We start from the raw sequence: 14,647 nt of genomic DNA, 5'->3' as shown, positions 1-14,647 counted from the left end.
TCTGGGGGGGAAGGAGGGGGGGGGGTGGTGGTGTATGAATGGATGGATGGATAGATGGTGAGAGGGTGAGATGGTCGATAGGTATTTTGTTTGATTGATTGGGGAGAAATGGATTGCGTTATAGAGAAAAATCGAAATATTTCGGTACACTCGGGGAGGTGAGGGTGGGTAATAGTAATGGGACTTTTGATGTTTTTACTCTATCATCAGGAGTTCTATAGTACGTTCCGCTGTGGGGAGGGGATATAGAAAGTTCAAAAAAAGATGGGGAGCGCCACGAATACTCTCCTCACAGATTAATACTGATCAAATAGAATGCTTGCATACTCGCTTGCTATTCATAAAACCTAAACGATCAAATCCTACACCTCATCAATCAGCCCTCACACATCCAATTCCACAATATTCAAAGTGAGCTCCTCACTTCGCAGCCGTGATCTTCTGGATCCTGGCCGTGGTCTTCTCCGCCACATTCTTCTCGTCCCAGATAGCATTAACGCTCTTCTCAGCGACGACGGCGTGCGCCCACTTCCAGAAGTTCGGCGCTTTGCTTTCTAGTGTGGGCAGAACGGATTTCGGGAGCAGGGCTTCGTATTTAGGAAAGCTGAGGACGCGTAGGATGAAGGATCCGGTTTGGACCTGTTTAAGATACAGATTAGCATTTTCTTGGGCTGGACTTGGGAGAAGGAGAGGGGGGGCGGGGGCAACCTCAGCGATGGTAAGACGGCTAGAACCACCAAAGAACGGCGCTGCATCTGCGAGAAGAGGCTCAATCTCCTTCACAATCGCATCGGTGAATTTAGTTCCCTCAATCTCCTTCGCCTCGCCCTTCGCCGAGAGAGTCGAGTTGAACAAAGGCTGGACCTTGCTGAAATAGGTGTCGACGAAGAAGTTGGCCTGGTAGCGCCACAATGCTCCGCCGGGCTCAGAGCTGGTCTTTGATAGGTGGCTGGGGTGAGCATCGACCAGGAATTGGGCGATGAGACCGGATTCGGTCAGGATGCGGCCGTTGTATTCAAGGGCGGGGACGAGACCGCGGGGGTTGATGGCTAGGTATTCGGGAGTGCGGGGAACGGTGAGGTCGATGATAACGGTTTCGAATTCGAGACCAAGCTCGCGGAGGACGATTTGGGAGCGGTGGGCCCAGGGGCATTGGTGTGCGGTGTAGAGGGTGATCTTGGGAGCTTCAGCGTTGGAACCCATCTTGACGATTGTCGGGACGATTCAGACTTTGCTGTTGGACGATTGAAGATTGCTTTCTCGGAGTTTTGTTCGAGGGGGAGGATTCGAAGCTTGGATCAAGATGATATCGAATTATGGTGTTGAGCAAGGAGGAAGAAAAAGCAACAATCGTGGAGTAAGAAGCCTTATATATGCCCCTCTCCCGTGATGTTTATTCCCGGATACCTAAGATGGCGCGATACCCGACTTGGATTTCGTGCCTTCCCCTCCATTGATTTCTAAGCGCCTTACCTATTTAGTCTGTCCTATCGCTGCCCCGCTACGCCCCGCGTTCGCGATAAGAATCCGCCCCTCGGGGCGGAACTCCGCCCGCGCCCGCGCCAAAATTTTGTTCCGGCTTTGAACCACGACAAACAAAACTCCAGAGGCCAAAGATCAACAGAAACGACACAATGAAGATTGAAGAACTCGCCGACGACTTTGCCGACAAGGCACAAGTCTCCACGCCCGAAGATGGCGCACAGCAGCCGGGGGGTCCTGATCTTCTCACGCAGGCCATGAACGCTTTCGCAGCCTCCTCTCCTACATCTTCCTCGAAAGATGGGACTACCCCCGACTTGCCGCCAGCCATGGCCGCGCTGCGGGATAAATCAGGAGAAGAGATCTTGGCGGACCTCAACAAGACGCCCTTATTCATGACCAGCCTCGAAGAGAACGACGAGCTCGAAGCCTTCAAGGCGTTGGCGTATGAAGGCACGCCCCTCGAAGTAGCATCTGGATTCAAAGAGCGCGGGAACGAGTGTTTCAAAGAGAAGAACTGGAAGGATGCGAAGGAGTTCTACGGGAAAGGGATACAAGTGCTGCTGGCCGAGGTGCGCAAGCGGCAGAAAGGCGAACAAGGCGACGCCGATGCGGAGGAAATTAAGAAAGAGGTGGCGGTTCTGGAGGCGTGCTCAGTGAACCGCGCAGCGTGTCATCTGGAGCTCAAGAATTACAGGAGTTGTATCATGGATTGCAGCAGCGCTTTAAAGATCAATGGGAAGAATATCAAGGCTTATTACCGCTCGGCCAAAGCTTTACTGGCCTTGGACAAGATTGCGGAGGCCGACGACGCGTGCGCAAGGGGACTAGCTCTCGATCCCGAAAACAAGGCGTTATTGGCCGTTGCGAAAGATATCATCGCAAGGAATGAGAAGGTGGCAGCGAGAAAACGGAAGGAGGCAGAGATGGCAGTGAGGAAGAGACAAGAAGAGATGACGCTGAGAGCAGCGCTCAAAGCCCGCAATATCAAAGTGCGAAAAACAGCCCAGCCGCCGGAAATGGAAGATGCGAAAATCGAATTAGTGCCGGACCCAATCGATCCTGCGTCGACCCTGTCCTTTCCCACAGTCTTGCTATATCCGTTAACTCTGGAATCGGATTTTATCAAGGGGTTTAACGAAATGCAGACAGTGGGGGAGCACCTAGCGTATATTTTGCCGGTGCCTTGGGATAGGAAGGGAGAATACACTCCGGCGGGTGTGGAGTGTTACATGGAGACAATCACGGGAGGGTTGATTAAAGTGGGGAGGAAGGTCACGTTGTTGAAAGTGCTAAGTGAGAGCAATGTGGAGGTTGTGGATGAGGTAGTCAAGATATTTATGGTTCCGAAGGCCAGCGCGGAAGCCTGGGTACAGGAGTTCAAGCGGAAGAAGGCTGCTGAGAAATCTGGATGATCTACACCAGGAACTGAACCCGATGGAAAAGAGCTGCTTTGGCCGCTTTCCAAAATGACAAATCTGTGAAGGAGGACTAAAAAGCTTATGAAACATCCAAACGGTACCAGTATGACAAGAGCAATTGGCAAGCAAATTCCAGCCGACAGCCAGGGGCCCTGAGAACGATCACGATCATGTGGTACAACGTGTAAGGCGGTCAACAAATGATCTGAGACCGAGGTATTCGACACGGTTCGTATGGTGGGGGCTGGATTTTAGAGACAGCGATGGTTGAAAACATCGTAAATAGAACCTATGAATACATAGTTGCGTATGCCCATTGCACATTCAGGCGTCCCAGGAGAAATGCATTAACCAGAAGCAGATTCCCTCCTTGCCCATTACGCCCAGTCATCAACAACAATCTTCACAGCCATCTCATGATTCTCTCTCCATCTGATCTCTCACTATTATCCCAACATTCACATACTAGTAGCCCTCCTTCTCTTAACCCTTGGAGCCTCATCACTTTCCTTCTCCTTAGTCCCTCCTAGAATGTCGCCGCCACGCTCCCCATCCTTAACACTGAGCTTCATCAAAAGCCACGCTGCCTTCTTTTCGGCACCTCCAACGCCACTCCCACTCATACTAACGTCACCATCACTCGTTTTCTCCTCGTCAGCACTCTTATCATCCCTACCACTCTCAGCACTTTCCTCGCCATCATATCCCTCATCGTCCGCATCTACCTCCTCAACTCGGCGCTTATTGCGCCATGTTCCCGCCATGGTCATATCCGGCAGGCCGCTAGAGCGCGGAATAGCACTCAGCCAGGGGTTAGGTCCTGTGAGCGGCTTTGGGCCCGAGATATTGATGCATGCATTGGCAGAATGGGAAATCATATTGCGGTTCCACTGATGCGACAGGCTTGAAAGACTGGCAGGCGTTCCGGGTGAGCAAAAGTATCCGTCTCCAGAACTGGTCTCGCTGCCATTTGCATCGACATCCGTGTCTGTGGATGTACCATATGGACTCTCTCCGAAAGTTCGCTTCAAGCGTAGTCTCCGCTCGAGGGTAGGGGGCGTCACGCGCATGGGCTCATGTTTAATGGAGTGTTGGGGCGAGTAACTGGTTCGTGGGGTGGATTTGGGCGTGAAGCTGCTGTATTGTTGTCGGAAGGTTTCAGCTTCTGCAGTGGCAGCTACGACCAGTGAGTTGTCGATGATCATTCGGCCGTGCTCGGGAGCTTCGGGGGGAACACATTGGGAGGGAAATCTGGGACCAAAGATCGGGATAAGTGCTCCCGCGATATGAGAACAAAAGGTGGCGCAGACCGCGCGGGCGCAGGAGTAGGGCATCCAGTAGCCTGGTGTTCGCGTTAGCAACTGCTGTTAGCATCTCTCGGTGCTAAATTACCCTGTGCTGCTAAAGCACCACCCGTAATGCTATGGGTTATCTCTTTCAGGCCGGGATTCATATTCAACATTTTGGCGGGAGTCGTCTGATATATTGTCAATTGAGAATCGACTGAAATTCAGAGAGAACTCTTGACCTTTGAGTACTTGCAACACTTGAAAAAAGGGGTGATGCGAACGAGCCCAATGTTATAATCCCACATCACGGTGTACTCCTTATCGTCTCCGGGAACTTTGAAGGTGTATTGGAAGACTGCAATCGGAATCAGCAACGTTCAACCCCTTATCTACAGGGATGCCTCCGTATTGTAATTCTGGACATACCCTCAAAGCTTTCTCGGCCTGTCTTCTCTAAGAAGCTCTTCTTCTCACTATTATATGGAATGTGACGGCAGTACTCCCGTACCTTGCCCAAAGGATAAATTTCAAACCTTCTGAGTTCGCGCATCGTTTCCTCATCAAGAAGCTCAAACGGTGGAAAATTGACTTCGCCCTTTATCTTACCCTTGGTAAAAATAGCACCATCCTTAGTCATCTTCTGCTTTTTGATGAAAGACTGCGTTGGCAATTGAGGGCTGCCATAAGAAGACGATGTTGTGACGGACGACGAGGGACTTGAGGGCAGTCGTGTCCCTCTCCCTTCTGGCTTAACAGGGTTGAGGAGTGATGCTACGGAAAACATAGCGGTGAGGATAGGAGAGTTCGAGCGGAGCTCGATGCCTCTAGGACCTGCAAGTTCGAAATTTTTCTCCGGTGACGAACAGATTCTAAAATGGGTATACCAACCCAAGCCGATAATGAGCTGGTACAGGAGAGCAGAGTACTAGTGTTTTGGAGCTGGCAAACAGATCTCCAGGAATAGACCCTTCGGGGGTCTTATGAGGTAAATGGGCAGATAACGAGCTTAAGCCTCAGCGTTTTTTCGATACCAGCTAGCGGCGCAGGCTCCTGCAGTCCCAGGCAATACTGGAGTGTCTTAGCTACCTTACTGTCAGCGATCTCGGTGTGGAAGGTCTTTGTTGGCGGTGTCTGGGAACCGACCTGGGGTAGATGGGTCGTCCGTTTGCTCATGCCCACCGCTTATTCTGAGATCGAGGACGAGACCACCACAAAACCTGCAGACCCTGTGAAAACGTACTCTGAGTCCTTGGTGCCCCGACTACCTAAGAGAGATGATACTTCTTATGAATTTGGTCTCTTGCGGGGTCAATGCTTTGAATGGACAACAGCCGAGATGACAAGATAGTGTGGTCCAAACGACTTGTAGACTTGTAAAATACTTCTGGAGAGATTCTCCGCTCCCGTGCCCGTCACCAGAGAGCTAACAGACCCAACGAGCAGCCTGCAGACGCATTCCAGAGCAAAGACCGAGGCAAGACGTTTCACTAGACCCCAGCAACTGCGGATTATCGCGGAGCTTCCGAATGGAGGAGATGGCAATCCGGCTGCGTGACAGCGAAATATGTCTCGCAGGGCTTGGAATGTAAGTTTGACACCCACAAATATCGTGCTACTGCCCGATCGGGAACAGAGCTTGTTTGAAAGGGGAGCATAAAATCGCTGGGCACACTTGTTGGCGAGGAGTCCTGGCACGGGAGGCTGCAGTAGTCGCGGGTACGCTACCGTCATGGACTGCCATATCTTGAGAACAGACAAAGAAGTCATAGCAATTAGCACCAGACTTCAGAGACAGATTCCTCGACTCGATGCACGTGGACATCAATATTCCAGAGCTTGAACTGAAAATCGTACGCCATGCGTCAAAAGCTGAACATTGCTCACAGCGCGTCTCAACATCTTGTCTTGGAGATATCTCTTAATGATTCAAATCTTTGAACTTGGAACTGCCGTGACCCTGATCAGGAGCATCATGCTCCTAGCCGTCCTCGTCACATATCTCTCCTCCAGCTCCTCAAAGAACTTCTACGGCCCTTCGAGAAATGGATGAGAATGTTCCCCGGCCGCAACTAATGCGGGGACTGCAGCTGTCACTTCAAAATGATGGTAAAGCCACGGGATGCATGCAGGCTTATGGCGGGATATTTTGGTCGGTATTTCTATTCTCGGATTCAGGAGAGGCTGCCACTAGCTGGCTGCGAAAGAGGATTGAGGAAGGCTAGCCCTTGTAGTGTGTGATCTGCAACTAAATGGCATGAAATAAAAGAGCAGCTATAGACAAATACCAGAAGGAAGTGAAGGTACAAACTACCTCAACAGAATTAATGATGATGAGATGCTCTTCTAGTGATCATACTAAACCACCAGAATTCAGAGAGACAACTTGTCGCCCGTCCTCGAGTCGCAGTCTCCAAGCCATGGCCAGCGCGTACGACTCAAATCAACCAAATCTGCACTTGCCCATTTACTCCATCAGGCGCCTTGCGTCATTCAGGCCAACCACGTTTCGCCAATGCACATCGACAAACGAAGGTTGGACGCTCCCGCGAATGGTGTCAAGGTGTGGCATTTCAGGCACATGATAGGCTAGCTTACAATAGCTGCAACTCGGAATTGGTTGAAGTTGCGGGACATTCTCTTGACGGGACTCGAGGTCGTCTAGCTTGAGAGAGCCACGAGCTATTTAGGACTTCAGTTGCTCCTCACTCAGTGTTTCAGAGCAATTGAAATTCCGTAGTATGATGCCCATTCTGCAAAGCCACAGCGACTCCGGTGCCTAGGATCCTAAAGAGAAAAAGATCCAAAAGGGGGCCTAGATATATAAAGATATATAAATAGAGCAGGTAATTATAAGGGGTGATATTTGACCTGTATCCAGAGGGACAGTTGAATAGAATACCGCGGCCTGGACCACCTAAGCTCCAGCCACAGCGAGGGTTCAGAGATTGAGCTCTCGAGGGAGTATCCTCATTCGAAGGCCAGAGGCCAAAGGGGCAGAGGAAGTCGTACAAGCCGGCAACTCCAACTCCTCAATCCGGCATCGAATGCAGTAATCGTGACAGCCGTTGAGGTTTCAGAGTCCAGGAACGCGTGGAGCACCCAGTTATCTCCCCTCTATTCCTCCAGGGAGAGTATCTGGGGATGACTGTGGGACACTGCGGGAGGTTCGGATACGGGCCTCTGCATCTCTCACGTCGGAAGAATAGCTCATGGCTCCCACGATGTCGAAACTCTCTCGCCGTGACACCGTTCCCCCAGTAATTGAGAGCTGGAGTAGTACCGTAGCTGCTTCCCGGTGGGTTGTTTCAATCAGTTGCCAATACGAAGTCTTCATCTTTCGATAATATGACAGGTCTGGGACGTGGTAGTACTGATCGTTCATACAGAGCCCCTCCGCTTCGTCGTTCGTGTTGATGCCTTGTTTGGCAGGCCGCCATCATTAGCGCCGTTGGTCGGGTCGCGACAAAAGTAAATCCTTGTGTTTACCTCCGTATTTACAAACTTGATCAACACGCCAGTCGCACAACAACCTCACGATTCTTGACGAGTTGAGATTAATCAACCCGTAACTGCTGACCCCAGTCGATCTTTAATGAGCACATTGGGATATTGAGAACTGGATCCCGATCCACTGTGCACCTTCGCTCCCCACCTCGTGCGCGACGCGCCGCCAAAACCACACCACTCTATTCGCTATGGAGGATTCGACCATGGACGATTCGGTGTTCGATGACTATGGCGATTCTGATGCCTTCTCTCCCGTCGCTGCACCCGTAAGCCCACCGCTCAAAGACTCAATGGGCCATGACCACTCCATACTGACGTGTGCCCCACAGAAACCCAAGGCAAAGCCTGCGGTAAAGAAAGCTGTGGCCCCAAAAGCCCCCAAGGCTACCACCAAGAAGATGATTCAAACGACCCTGAAGGCTGCTAAGCCAGCAACCAAGAAGCGGGCCAAGCCCGAGAGCGACGACGAAGACCCCCCATCCGAGGATGACCCATTTGGTGACAACTCAGTTCTGTCGAATACACCACCCAGTGCGAAGAAGCAAAAGAAAATTCCTGAGAAAAAGAGTACCGCGGCCAAACCACTTCAGGATGTTGAGAACGAAAGCATGAATCTAGATGGTCCTTCGGAAAAGGGCCCTGCCAAGAAGAAGAGCGCGACGGACCAATACCAAAAGCTTACGCATCTTCAACACATTATCAAGCGTCCCGACACGTATATTGGATCAGTTGAACAGACAACTGAGCAGATGTGGGGTAAGTTATCTGAACTTTGGCTGGTAGCATCTGCTAACCGATTCTAGTCTTCAACTCTGAGACTTCACAGATGGAGCAACGTAAGGTGACCTTCGTCCCGGGTCTATACAAGATCTTTGACGAGATTCTGGTCAATGCCGCCGATAATAAGCAGCAAGATCCCAGCATGAAATACATTAAGGTGGTCGTGGATAGGGAGAAAGGCCAGATCAGCGTGGAGAACGATGGGGCCGGTATCCCAGTGGAGATTCATGCTGTAAGTTCACTAATGCCTTTTTAGTAACAACTGCTAATCTTCGACATGCAGAAAGAGAACATATATATTCCTGAAATGATTTTCGGCCATCTCCTCACGGGTTCAAATTACGACGATAACGAGCAGAAGACTACTGGTGGTCGAAATGGTTACGGAGCGAAGCTTTGCAACATTTTCAGCACTGAATTCACAATCGAGACCCAAGACTCCAAGCGGGGCAAGAGATACAAACAAACATGGACTGATAATATGAGCAAGGTTGGCAAGGCCAAAGTCTCCTCAAGCAAGTCGGCCGATTTTACCAGAGTGACCTTTACACCCGACTACCAGAAATTCAAGATGAATGGAATTGATGACGATTTTGAAGCCCTGGTAAAGCGTCGAGTCTACGATATGGCAGGAACTGTGAAAGGTGTTAGAGTCTATCTCAATGGCTCTGAAATCAAGCTCGACTTCAAGAAGTACATAACCATGTATGCGAGTGCCATAAAGAAGGAACGCGGCGTCGAGGACAGTACTGAGCCTGCATCTGCATCGGTCATAATCGAAGATCCGAAGGCCCATTCCTGTTGGGAGGTCGGATTTGCTGTTTCCGATGGCTCCTTTCAGCAAGTCTCCTTTGTCAACTCGATTGCAACCACGTCTGGCGGTACCCATGTGAACTATATCGCTGACCAAATCTGTGATAAGCTCATGGAAGTGGTCAAGAAGCAGAACAAGAAAGGAGCAGCATTGAAGACCAATCAAATTCGCAACCATATCTTCCTGTTCGTCAACTGCTTAATCACCAACCCAGCATTCACTTCCCAGACCAAGGAACAACTCACTACCAAAGTAAAGCAGTTTGGTAGCACCTGTGTTCTTACGGATCAGTTCTTGAAGAAAATTAGCCAAACGGATGCAGTAAAGAACATCCTCGATTTCGCTCAGGCCAAGGCTGATCAGGTACTGGCTAAGAGCGATGGAAACAGACGCTCTCGTATGAGTAACCCTAAGCTGGTTGATGCCAATTTAGCTGGCACTAAGCGTGGTCATGAGTGTACCTTGATTCTGACTGAGGGAGACTCGGCCAAAGGTCTGGCTGTTGCGGGGCGAGCAATCCTCGATCCTGACCGTATCGGCGTATTCCCGCTCCGTGGCAAATTGCTCAATGTACGAGACGCGTCCATCGATCAGATATCAAAGAACGCCGAAATCCAGAACATCAAGCAGTTTCTGGGGTTGAAACACAAACAGGTCTACAAAGACGCGACTGGTCTTCGGTATGGCCATCTCATGATCATGGCTGATCAGGATCATGATGGCAGTCACATCAAGGGTCTACTCATCAATTTCCTTCAAGTGCAGTTTCCCAGCTTGCTTAAGCTACCTGACTTCTTCCGAGAATTCATCACACCTATCGTCAAGGTCTGGAAGGGTCCAAACCCCAAGAAGCCTCTCAGTACCAAGTCGTTCTTCACTATGCCTCAGTATGAAGAATGGAAGGAACGACATGCAAACGACAAAGGTTGGAAGCACAAGTACTACAAGGGGTTGGGTACCAGTTCGCCCGAAGACGCAATGATCTATTTTGGTAATCTAGATGATCACTTAAGAGAATTCGACGTCATGAAGCCAGAGGAGGAGGAATTGTTCGATCTTGCATTCTCGAAGAAGAAGGCTGATGCTCGTAAACATTGGCTGGGCAATTTCACTCCTGGAACCTTTCTGGATCATTCAACAAAAACTCTGACGTACAATGATTTCGTCAACAAGGAGCTGATTCTCTTCAGCATGGCAGACAATCTCCGTTCTATCCCTTCAGTCATCGATGGTCTCAAGCCTGGTCAGCGTAAAGTTATATACGCCTGTTTCAAGCGGAATCTCATCAGAGACACCAAAGTTGTTGAATTGGCCGGTTACATCTCCGAAAACACAGCTTATCACCATGGTGATGCCTCCATGAATCAGACTATCATTGGTCTTGCCCAGAATTTCGTGGGTTCCAACAACGTAAACTGTCTTGAACCGAGTGGAAGCTTCGGTAGTAGACTAGCTGGAGGCAGCGATGCTGCTAGCCCTCGTTACATCTTCACCCGCCTGTCACCATTTGCCCGACGTGTCTTCTCCGCCCTTGATGAACCAATCTACGAATACAATACTGACGATGGCCGTCAAATTGAGCCCGTCGTGTACGCCCCAGTAGTACCAATGGTTCTTATCAATGGTGCAGAAGGTATCGGAACCGGATGGAGTACCTCAATCCCCAACTACCATCCGGTGGACGTTGTCAATAATCTGAAGCGTCGCATGGGACGTTTGCCAGGGCAAGAGGGTGAGGAGCCGTTCCAGCCCATGATCCCATGGTTCCGCGGCTGGAAAGGTACCCCTGAGGAAGCTGGTCCAGACCGCTACAAATTCAACGGTATCATCCGCGAAGTTGGAGATAATGAAGTGGAAATCACCGAACTGCCCATCCGTACGTGGACCGATGACTTCAAAGCGAAGCTTGAAGAAATCATCAAGGCTGAGAAGGTTCCTTCATTCATCAAGGACTACAAGGAATTCAACGACCATAAGAACGTGCACTTTGTGATCCAGTTGGACGAGAAACACATGAAGGCAGCAGTCTCTGAGGGCCTCGCTGAGAAATTCAAACTAAACAAGACCATCGCGACTTCGAACCTCGTTGCGTTTGATCTTCAGGGTAGGATTCGGAAATATGACAAGGTCGAAGATATTCTAGAGGAATATTACGGCTACCGCTTCAACATGTATACAAAACGAAAGGTTAGCTCCACTGTCTGCCAGATTAAACTTTTTAAACTTTGCTAATCGTATACAGGCGTACCAACTGAAGAAGATCGACTCCGAGTATCGCAAGCTGAAGAACCAAGCCAGATTCGTCACCGAAATCATCGACAACAAGCTCGTCGTCTCCAAGAAAAAGAAGCCAGTTCTTGTCGCCGAGCTGCGCGCCCGTGACTACGAGCCCTTCCCAAAAGTTAGCGACGCCAAGAAGGCTGGCGAGACCGAGGAGGTTGCTGAGAACGAGGATGAGGCTAGCGGTGACGACAATTCTGGTGCGCGGGATTATGATTATCTGCTTGGAGTAAGTTACTATCTTTGAGTCTGGTGTACAATCTTGCTGATGTTTATCAGTTGCCCATTTGGTCTCTTACGCAGGAACGTGTAGACAAGCTGAGGCAGCAAATGATCGACAAGAAGGAAGAGCACGATACGCTCTTGAAGCTCAGCGAAAAGGACCTGTGGTGCCAGGACCTCGATGCATTCATCGAGGAATGGGAGAATCAATTGAAGGAGGATGCAGAGTATGAAAAAGATATCCGCACCAAGGGCCGCCGCGCGTCGAGAAAGATTGGAGCCGGCCGCACTACCAAGAGTCGTGTCAAGAAGGAAGATGAGGACTTTAACCCTAGCAAGTCGAAGGCTGCCTCGAAGGCCTCGCAAGCTAAAGCCATCACCAAGGTCGAACAGAAGCCCCACAAAGGATTTCTCGAAATGTTCCAGGCCAAGCCCAAGCCAAAGCCTCTTCCTTCACCAGACGGAGCCGACGAAGCTGAGCTTTCTGGAATGTCTGATGATGACTTTGCTGCATTGGCGGCCACGAAGCCGTCCAAGGAGACCTCTCGAGCGCCAAGCGAGCAGCCCGGTCCATCGAATGGTAGAAGCAAACGCGCTGCAGCCGCTGCACCCAAGAAGTGGATCGAAGAATATGACGAAGAATCCGAGAGCGATGATGGCAAGTTCCTCGGAGATGTAGGCGATATGGTCAAGGGAATTAGCAGTGGGGATGCCACCGATACAACTGGAGCAAATGGAAGAGTCTCTCTGTTTGCCATGTCACGTGCAAGCACCAGCCACGGCGACAGACCAAGCAGCAGCTCAGGCCCATCCAAACCCACCGTTAAGCCGAAGGCCAGCAAGGCATTCGACCTGTCTGATGAGGATGAGACCAACTACGAGATGCTGGCTAAGTCCTCCCCACACAAAGCCGCCCCGGCACCAAAAGACAACATCGACAGCTTCTTGTCGGATGATGATGACGATCTACTGGCGCCCGTCGCAAAGAAGGCCGCCGCCAAGCCCTCAGCCGTGAAGGCTCCGGTCAAGCGTGGGCCGAAGCCCAAGCAGCCCGCCGCCGCTGCGAAGAAGGCCGCCCCTGCTCCACCGAAGCCTGCTGCCTTGTCGCCTGCTGCCAAAGCATATGCAGCCAAGCAGACCAAGAAGAAGGCAGCGAAGGATTCATTCAGTGACGACGAGGATGACGAGATGGATATCGATGATTCTCCGCCGCCCAAGCCGGCTGCACGCGGTCGACCGGCGCGCGCAGCTGCCACCAAGGCGCAGGAGAAGAAGAAGCCCGTCTATATCGACTCGGATGATGATGACGAAATGGATGCGGATGATAACGATATCTCAGCTGTCGTCGAGGACGAGCAGAGTGAGGATGACTATGATGAGAGTTTTTAAGGAAAAGCGTGTTATTCTTCTACGGTTTCTTGGCATGGTTAGGGCTGGGGGGTTCTCTGGGGGTTTTTACGGGATATTGTTTATTCAGTTTTTTCCTCTCTGGTGGTTATTGGGAGCAAGCAGTCAAGGTGTACATATTATTCGGGAGCGCCGCGCAGCTTTGATGTTTAGAGATATGTCCTTTTTCTCAAGACTAAGCCGTCACGTGTACGTATATCCGCTTCGAGATGGTGAGTTCATGCATGTAATGGTGTCGACGCACATTGCCCTCTTATCGTGCAATGGGGATCTCGGTCTAAGCCGACTACAGTACGAACAAGGGTAGAACGGGTGCAGCCTTCTGATATCGATATCGGCATTGTCCATCACTACTGATGATCAACGAGGAGAAGACCATACCAATGCCACATCTGTGCCACCGCATCGAGCAAAGGATCTACATAGTCGTTCTCCAGAGGAATAGGGAGAGAGAAGAGCGAGGAGTTTCTTTTTTCGTTTCGAGAAGAGAGAGAAAAAGAGCGGTTGGGCGATGCACGATGACCAATATTCAATAAGAGATTCAATATTCTTAGTTGTTAGGGTGCTGCACATGGCGAGGTGTTGCTGTGGTAATTGAGGTTGGCGGTGGAGAGTGGTGGAGTTGACGCGAGTAAGACGGAAAGAGCCGAGGCCGCGGAGCCTTATGTAAGAGGGGTTTTAGCGTGCCTGAGGCATGAGTTTGAGGGGAGATATCTGTGGAGGGGAGAGAATGGAGAATCGATTATGCTATATATAATATATAGAATGAAGGAGACATGGATGAAGATAAGGCACGCAGCAGCATGAGTAGATACAGGACAAGACAGGACAGGACAGGAAAGGCAACATATAAGGGTGAAGCGCAGAAAGGGGGGGGATCCCGCTCCAATCGAACCAATCACAGCGGCCGGCCCCCTGAAGACTCAGGCACGGAGCGCATCAGGCTAGCGCGGCCCGTGGGACTTATCCCGATGCAGGAACTTGCCTATCCACCGCCTATCCACTCCCTATCCACACCCTCTCTCCTCTCTCGTCTCCTCTCGCCTCCTCTCATCTGTCGTCTCGTCTCAATCACACTCGATTCAATCATTTCTTCCCTTTCTTTCCTCCTCCCCTCCTTTGCCATCTCTTTTCTCCCTTTTTCTCACCCACGCTTCACCGGAGCGCCTTCTTTTTGCTTGTCTGGATCATCCCTTGGGTCCGGCAGCTGCCACTCTTTTTTGGGGATTGTTTTGTTGCCTTTTTGGGGGTCCCGGCACTCTCCTCCACACTCGTTCATTATTACATACTTACATGCTACATACATACAATTCATTTGTCCAGCATCCTCGCTCATCCTCCGACCTACAGGGCGCCCGCCAGGAACGATCAGATTGAAGCAGCCGCGGAATTGGATATCTTGCGTCTTGGACATCTATCCGAAGGGTCTTGACATTTCGAATTCG

General features: G+C 50.7%; 5 protein-coding genes across 5 annotated transcripts; 2 read left to right on the top strand and 3 right to left on the bottom strand.

Annotated features, from left to right (window-relative positions):
- Positions 1–167: 167 nt before the first annotated feature.
- On the bottom strand, positions 168–1,306 carry M430DRAFT_134754 (hypothetical protein). The gene is made up of 2 exons (XM_024862375.1): positions 709–1,306; positions 168–639 (listed from the first exon to the last, which is right to left on the bottom strand). The coding sequence occupies exons 1-2, from the start codon at positions 1,201–1,203 to the stop codon at positions 421–423; spliced, it is 714 nt and encodes a 237-aa protein (XP_024724479.1). The 5' UTR covers positions 1,204–1,306; the 3' UTR covers positions 168–420.
- Positions 1,307–1,563: 257 nt separating this feature from the next.
- Positions 1,564–3,218, top strand: M430DRAFT_39906 (hypothetical protein). The gene has a single exon (XM_024867350.1). The coding sequence runs from the start codon at positions 1,635–1,637 to the stop codon at positions 2,895–2,897; it is 1,263 nt and encodes a 420-aa protein (XP_024724478.1). The 5' UTR covers positions 1,564–1,634; the 3' UTR covers positions 2,898–3,218.
- A 43-nt stretch (positions 3,219–3,261) lies between these two features.
- M430DRAFT_116008 (hypothetical protein) lies at positions 3,262–5,082 on the bottom strand. The gene is made up of 4 exons (XM_024861615.1): positions 4,619–5,082; positions 4,432–4,547; positions 4,296–4,380; positions 3,262–4,245 (listed from the first exon to the last, which is right to left on the bottom strand). Exons 1-4 carry the CDS (start codon positions 4,974–4,976, stop codon positions 3,362–3,364), a joined length of 1,443 nt encoding a protein of 480 aa, XP_024724477.1. The 5' UTR covers positions 4,977–5,082; the 3' UTR covers positions 3,262–3,361.
- Positions 5,083–7,150: 2,068 nt separating this feature from the next.
- Positions 7,151–7,553, bottom strand: M430DRAFT_207869 (hypothetical protein). Its single transcript, XM_024864368.1, has one exon. The coding sequence runs from the start codon at positions 7,524–7,526 to the stop codon at positions 7,296–7,298; it is 231 nt and encodes a 76-aa protein (XP_024724476.1). The 5' UTR covers positions 7,527–7,553; the 3' UTR covers positions 7,151–7,295.
- A 148-nt stretch (positions 7,554–7,701) lies between these two features.
- Positions 7,702–13,444, top strand: M430DRAFT_134744 (hypothetical protein). The gene is made up of 6 exons (XM_024862374.1): positions 7,702–7,965; positions 8,029–8,455; positions 8,503–8,711; positions 8,763–11,480; positions 11,536–11,802; positions 11,853–13,444. The coding sequence occupies exons 1-6, from the start codon at positions 7,888–7,890 to the stop codon at positions 13,182–13,184; spliced, it is 5,031 nt and encodes a 1,676-aa protein (XP_024724475.1). The 5' UTR covers positions 7,702–7,887; the 3' UTR covers positions 13,185–13,444.
- The last annotated feature ends 1,203 nt before the right edge of the window (positions 13,445–14,647 follow it).

The sequence above is a fragment of the Amorphotheca resinae genome (assembly GCF_003019875.1).
Source record: "Amorphotheca resinae ATCC 22711 unplaced genomic scaffold M430scaffold_2, whole genome shotgun sequence".
NCBI classification, from domain to species: domain Eukaryota; kingdom Fungi; phylum Ascomycota; class Leotiomycetes; order Helotiales; family Amorphothecaceae; genus Amorphotheca; species Amorphotheca resinae.
The sequence above is the reverse complement of the archived record's forward strand: the minus strand, read 5'-3'. Positions and strand labels throughout refer to the sequence as shown.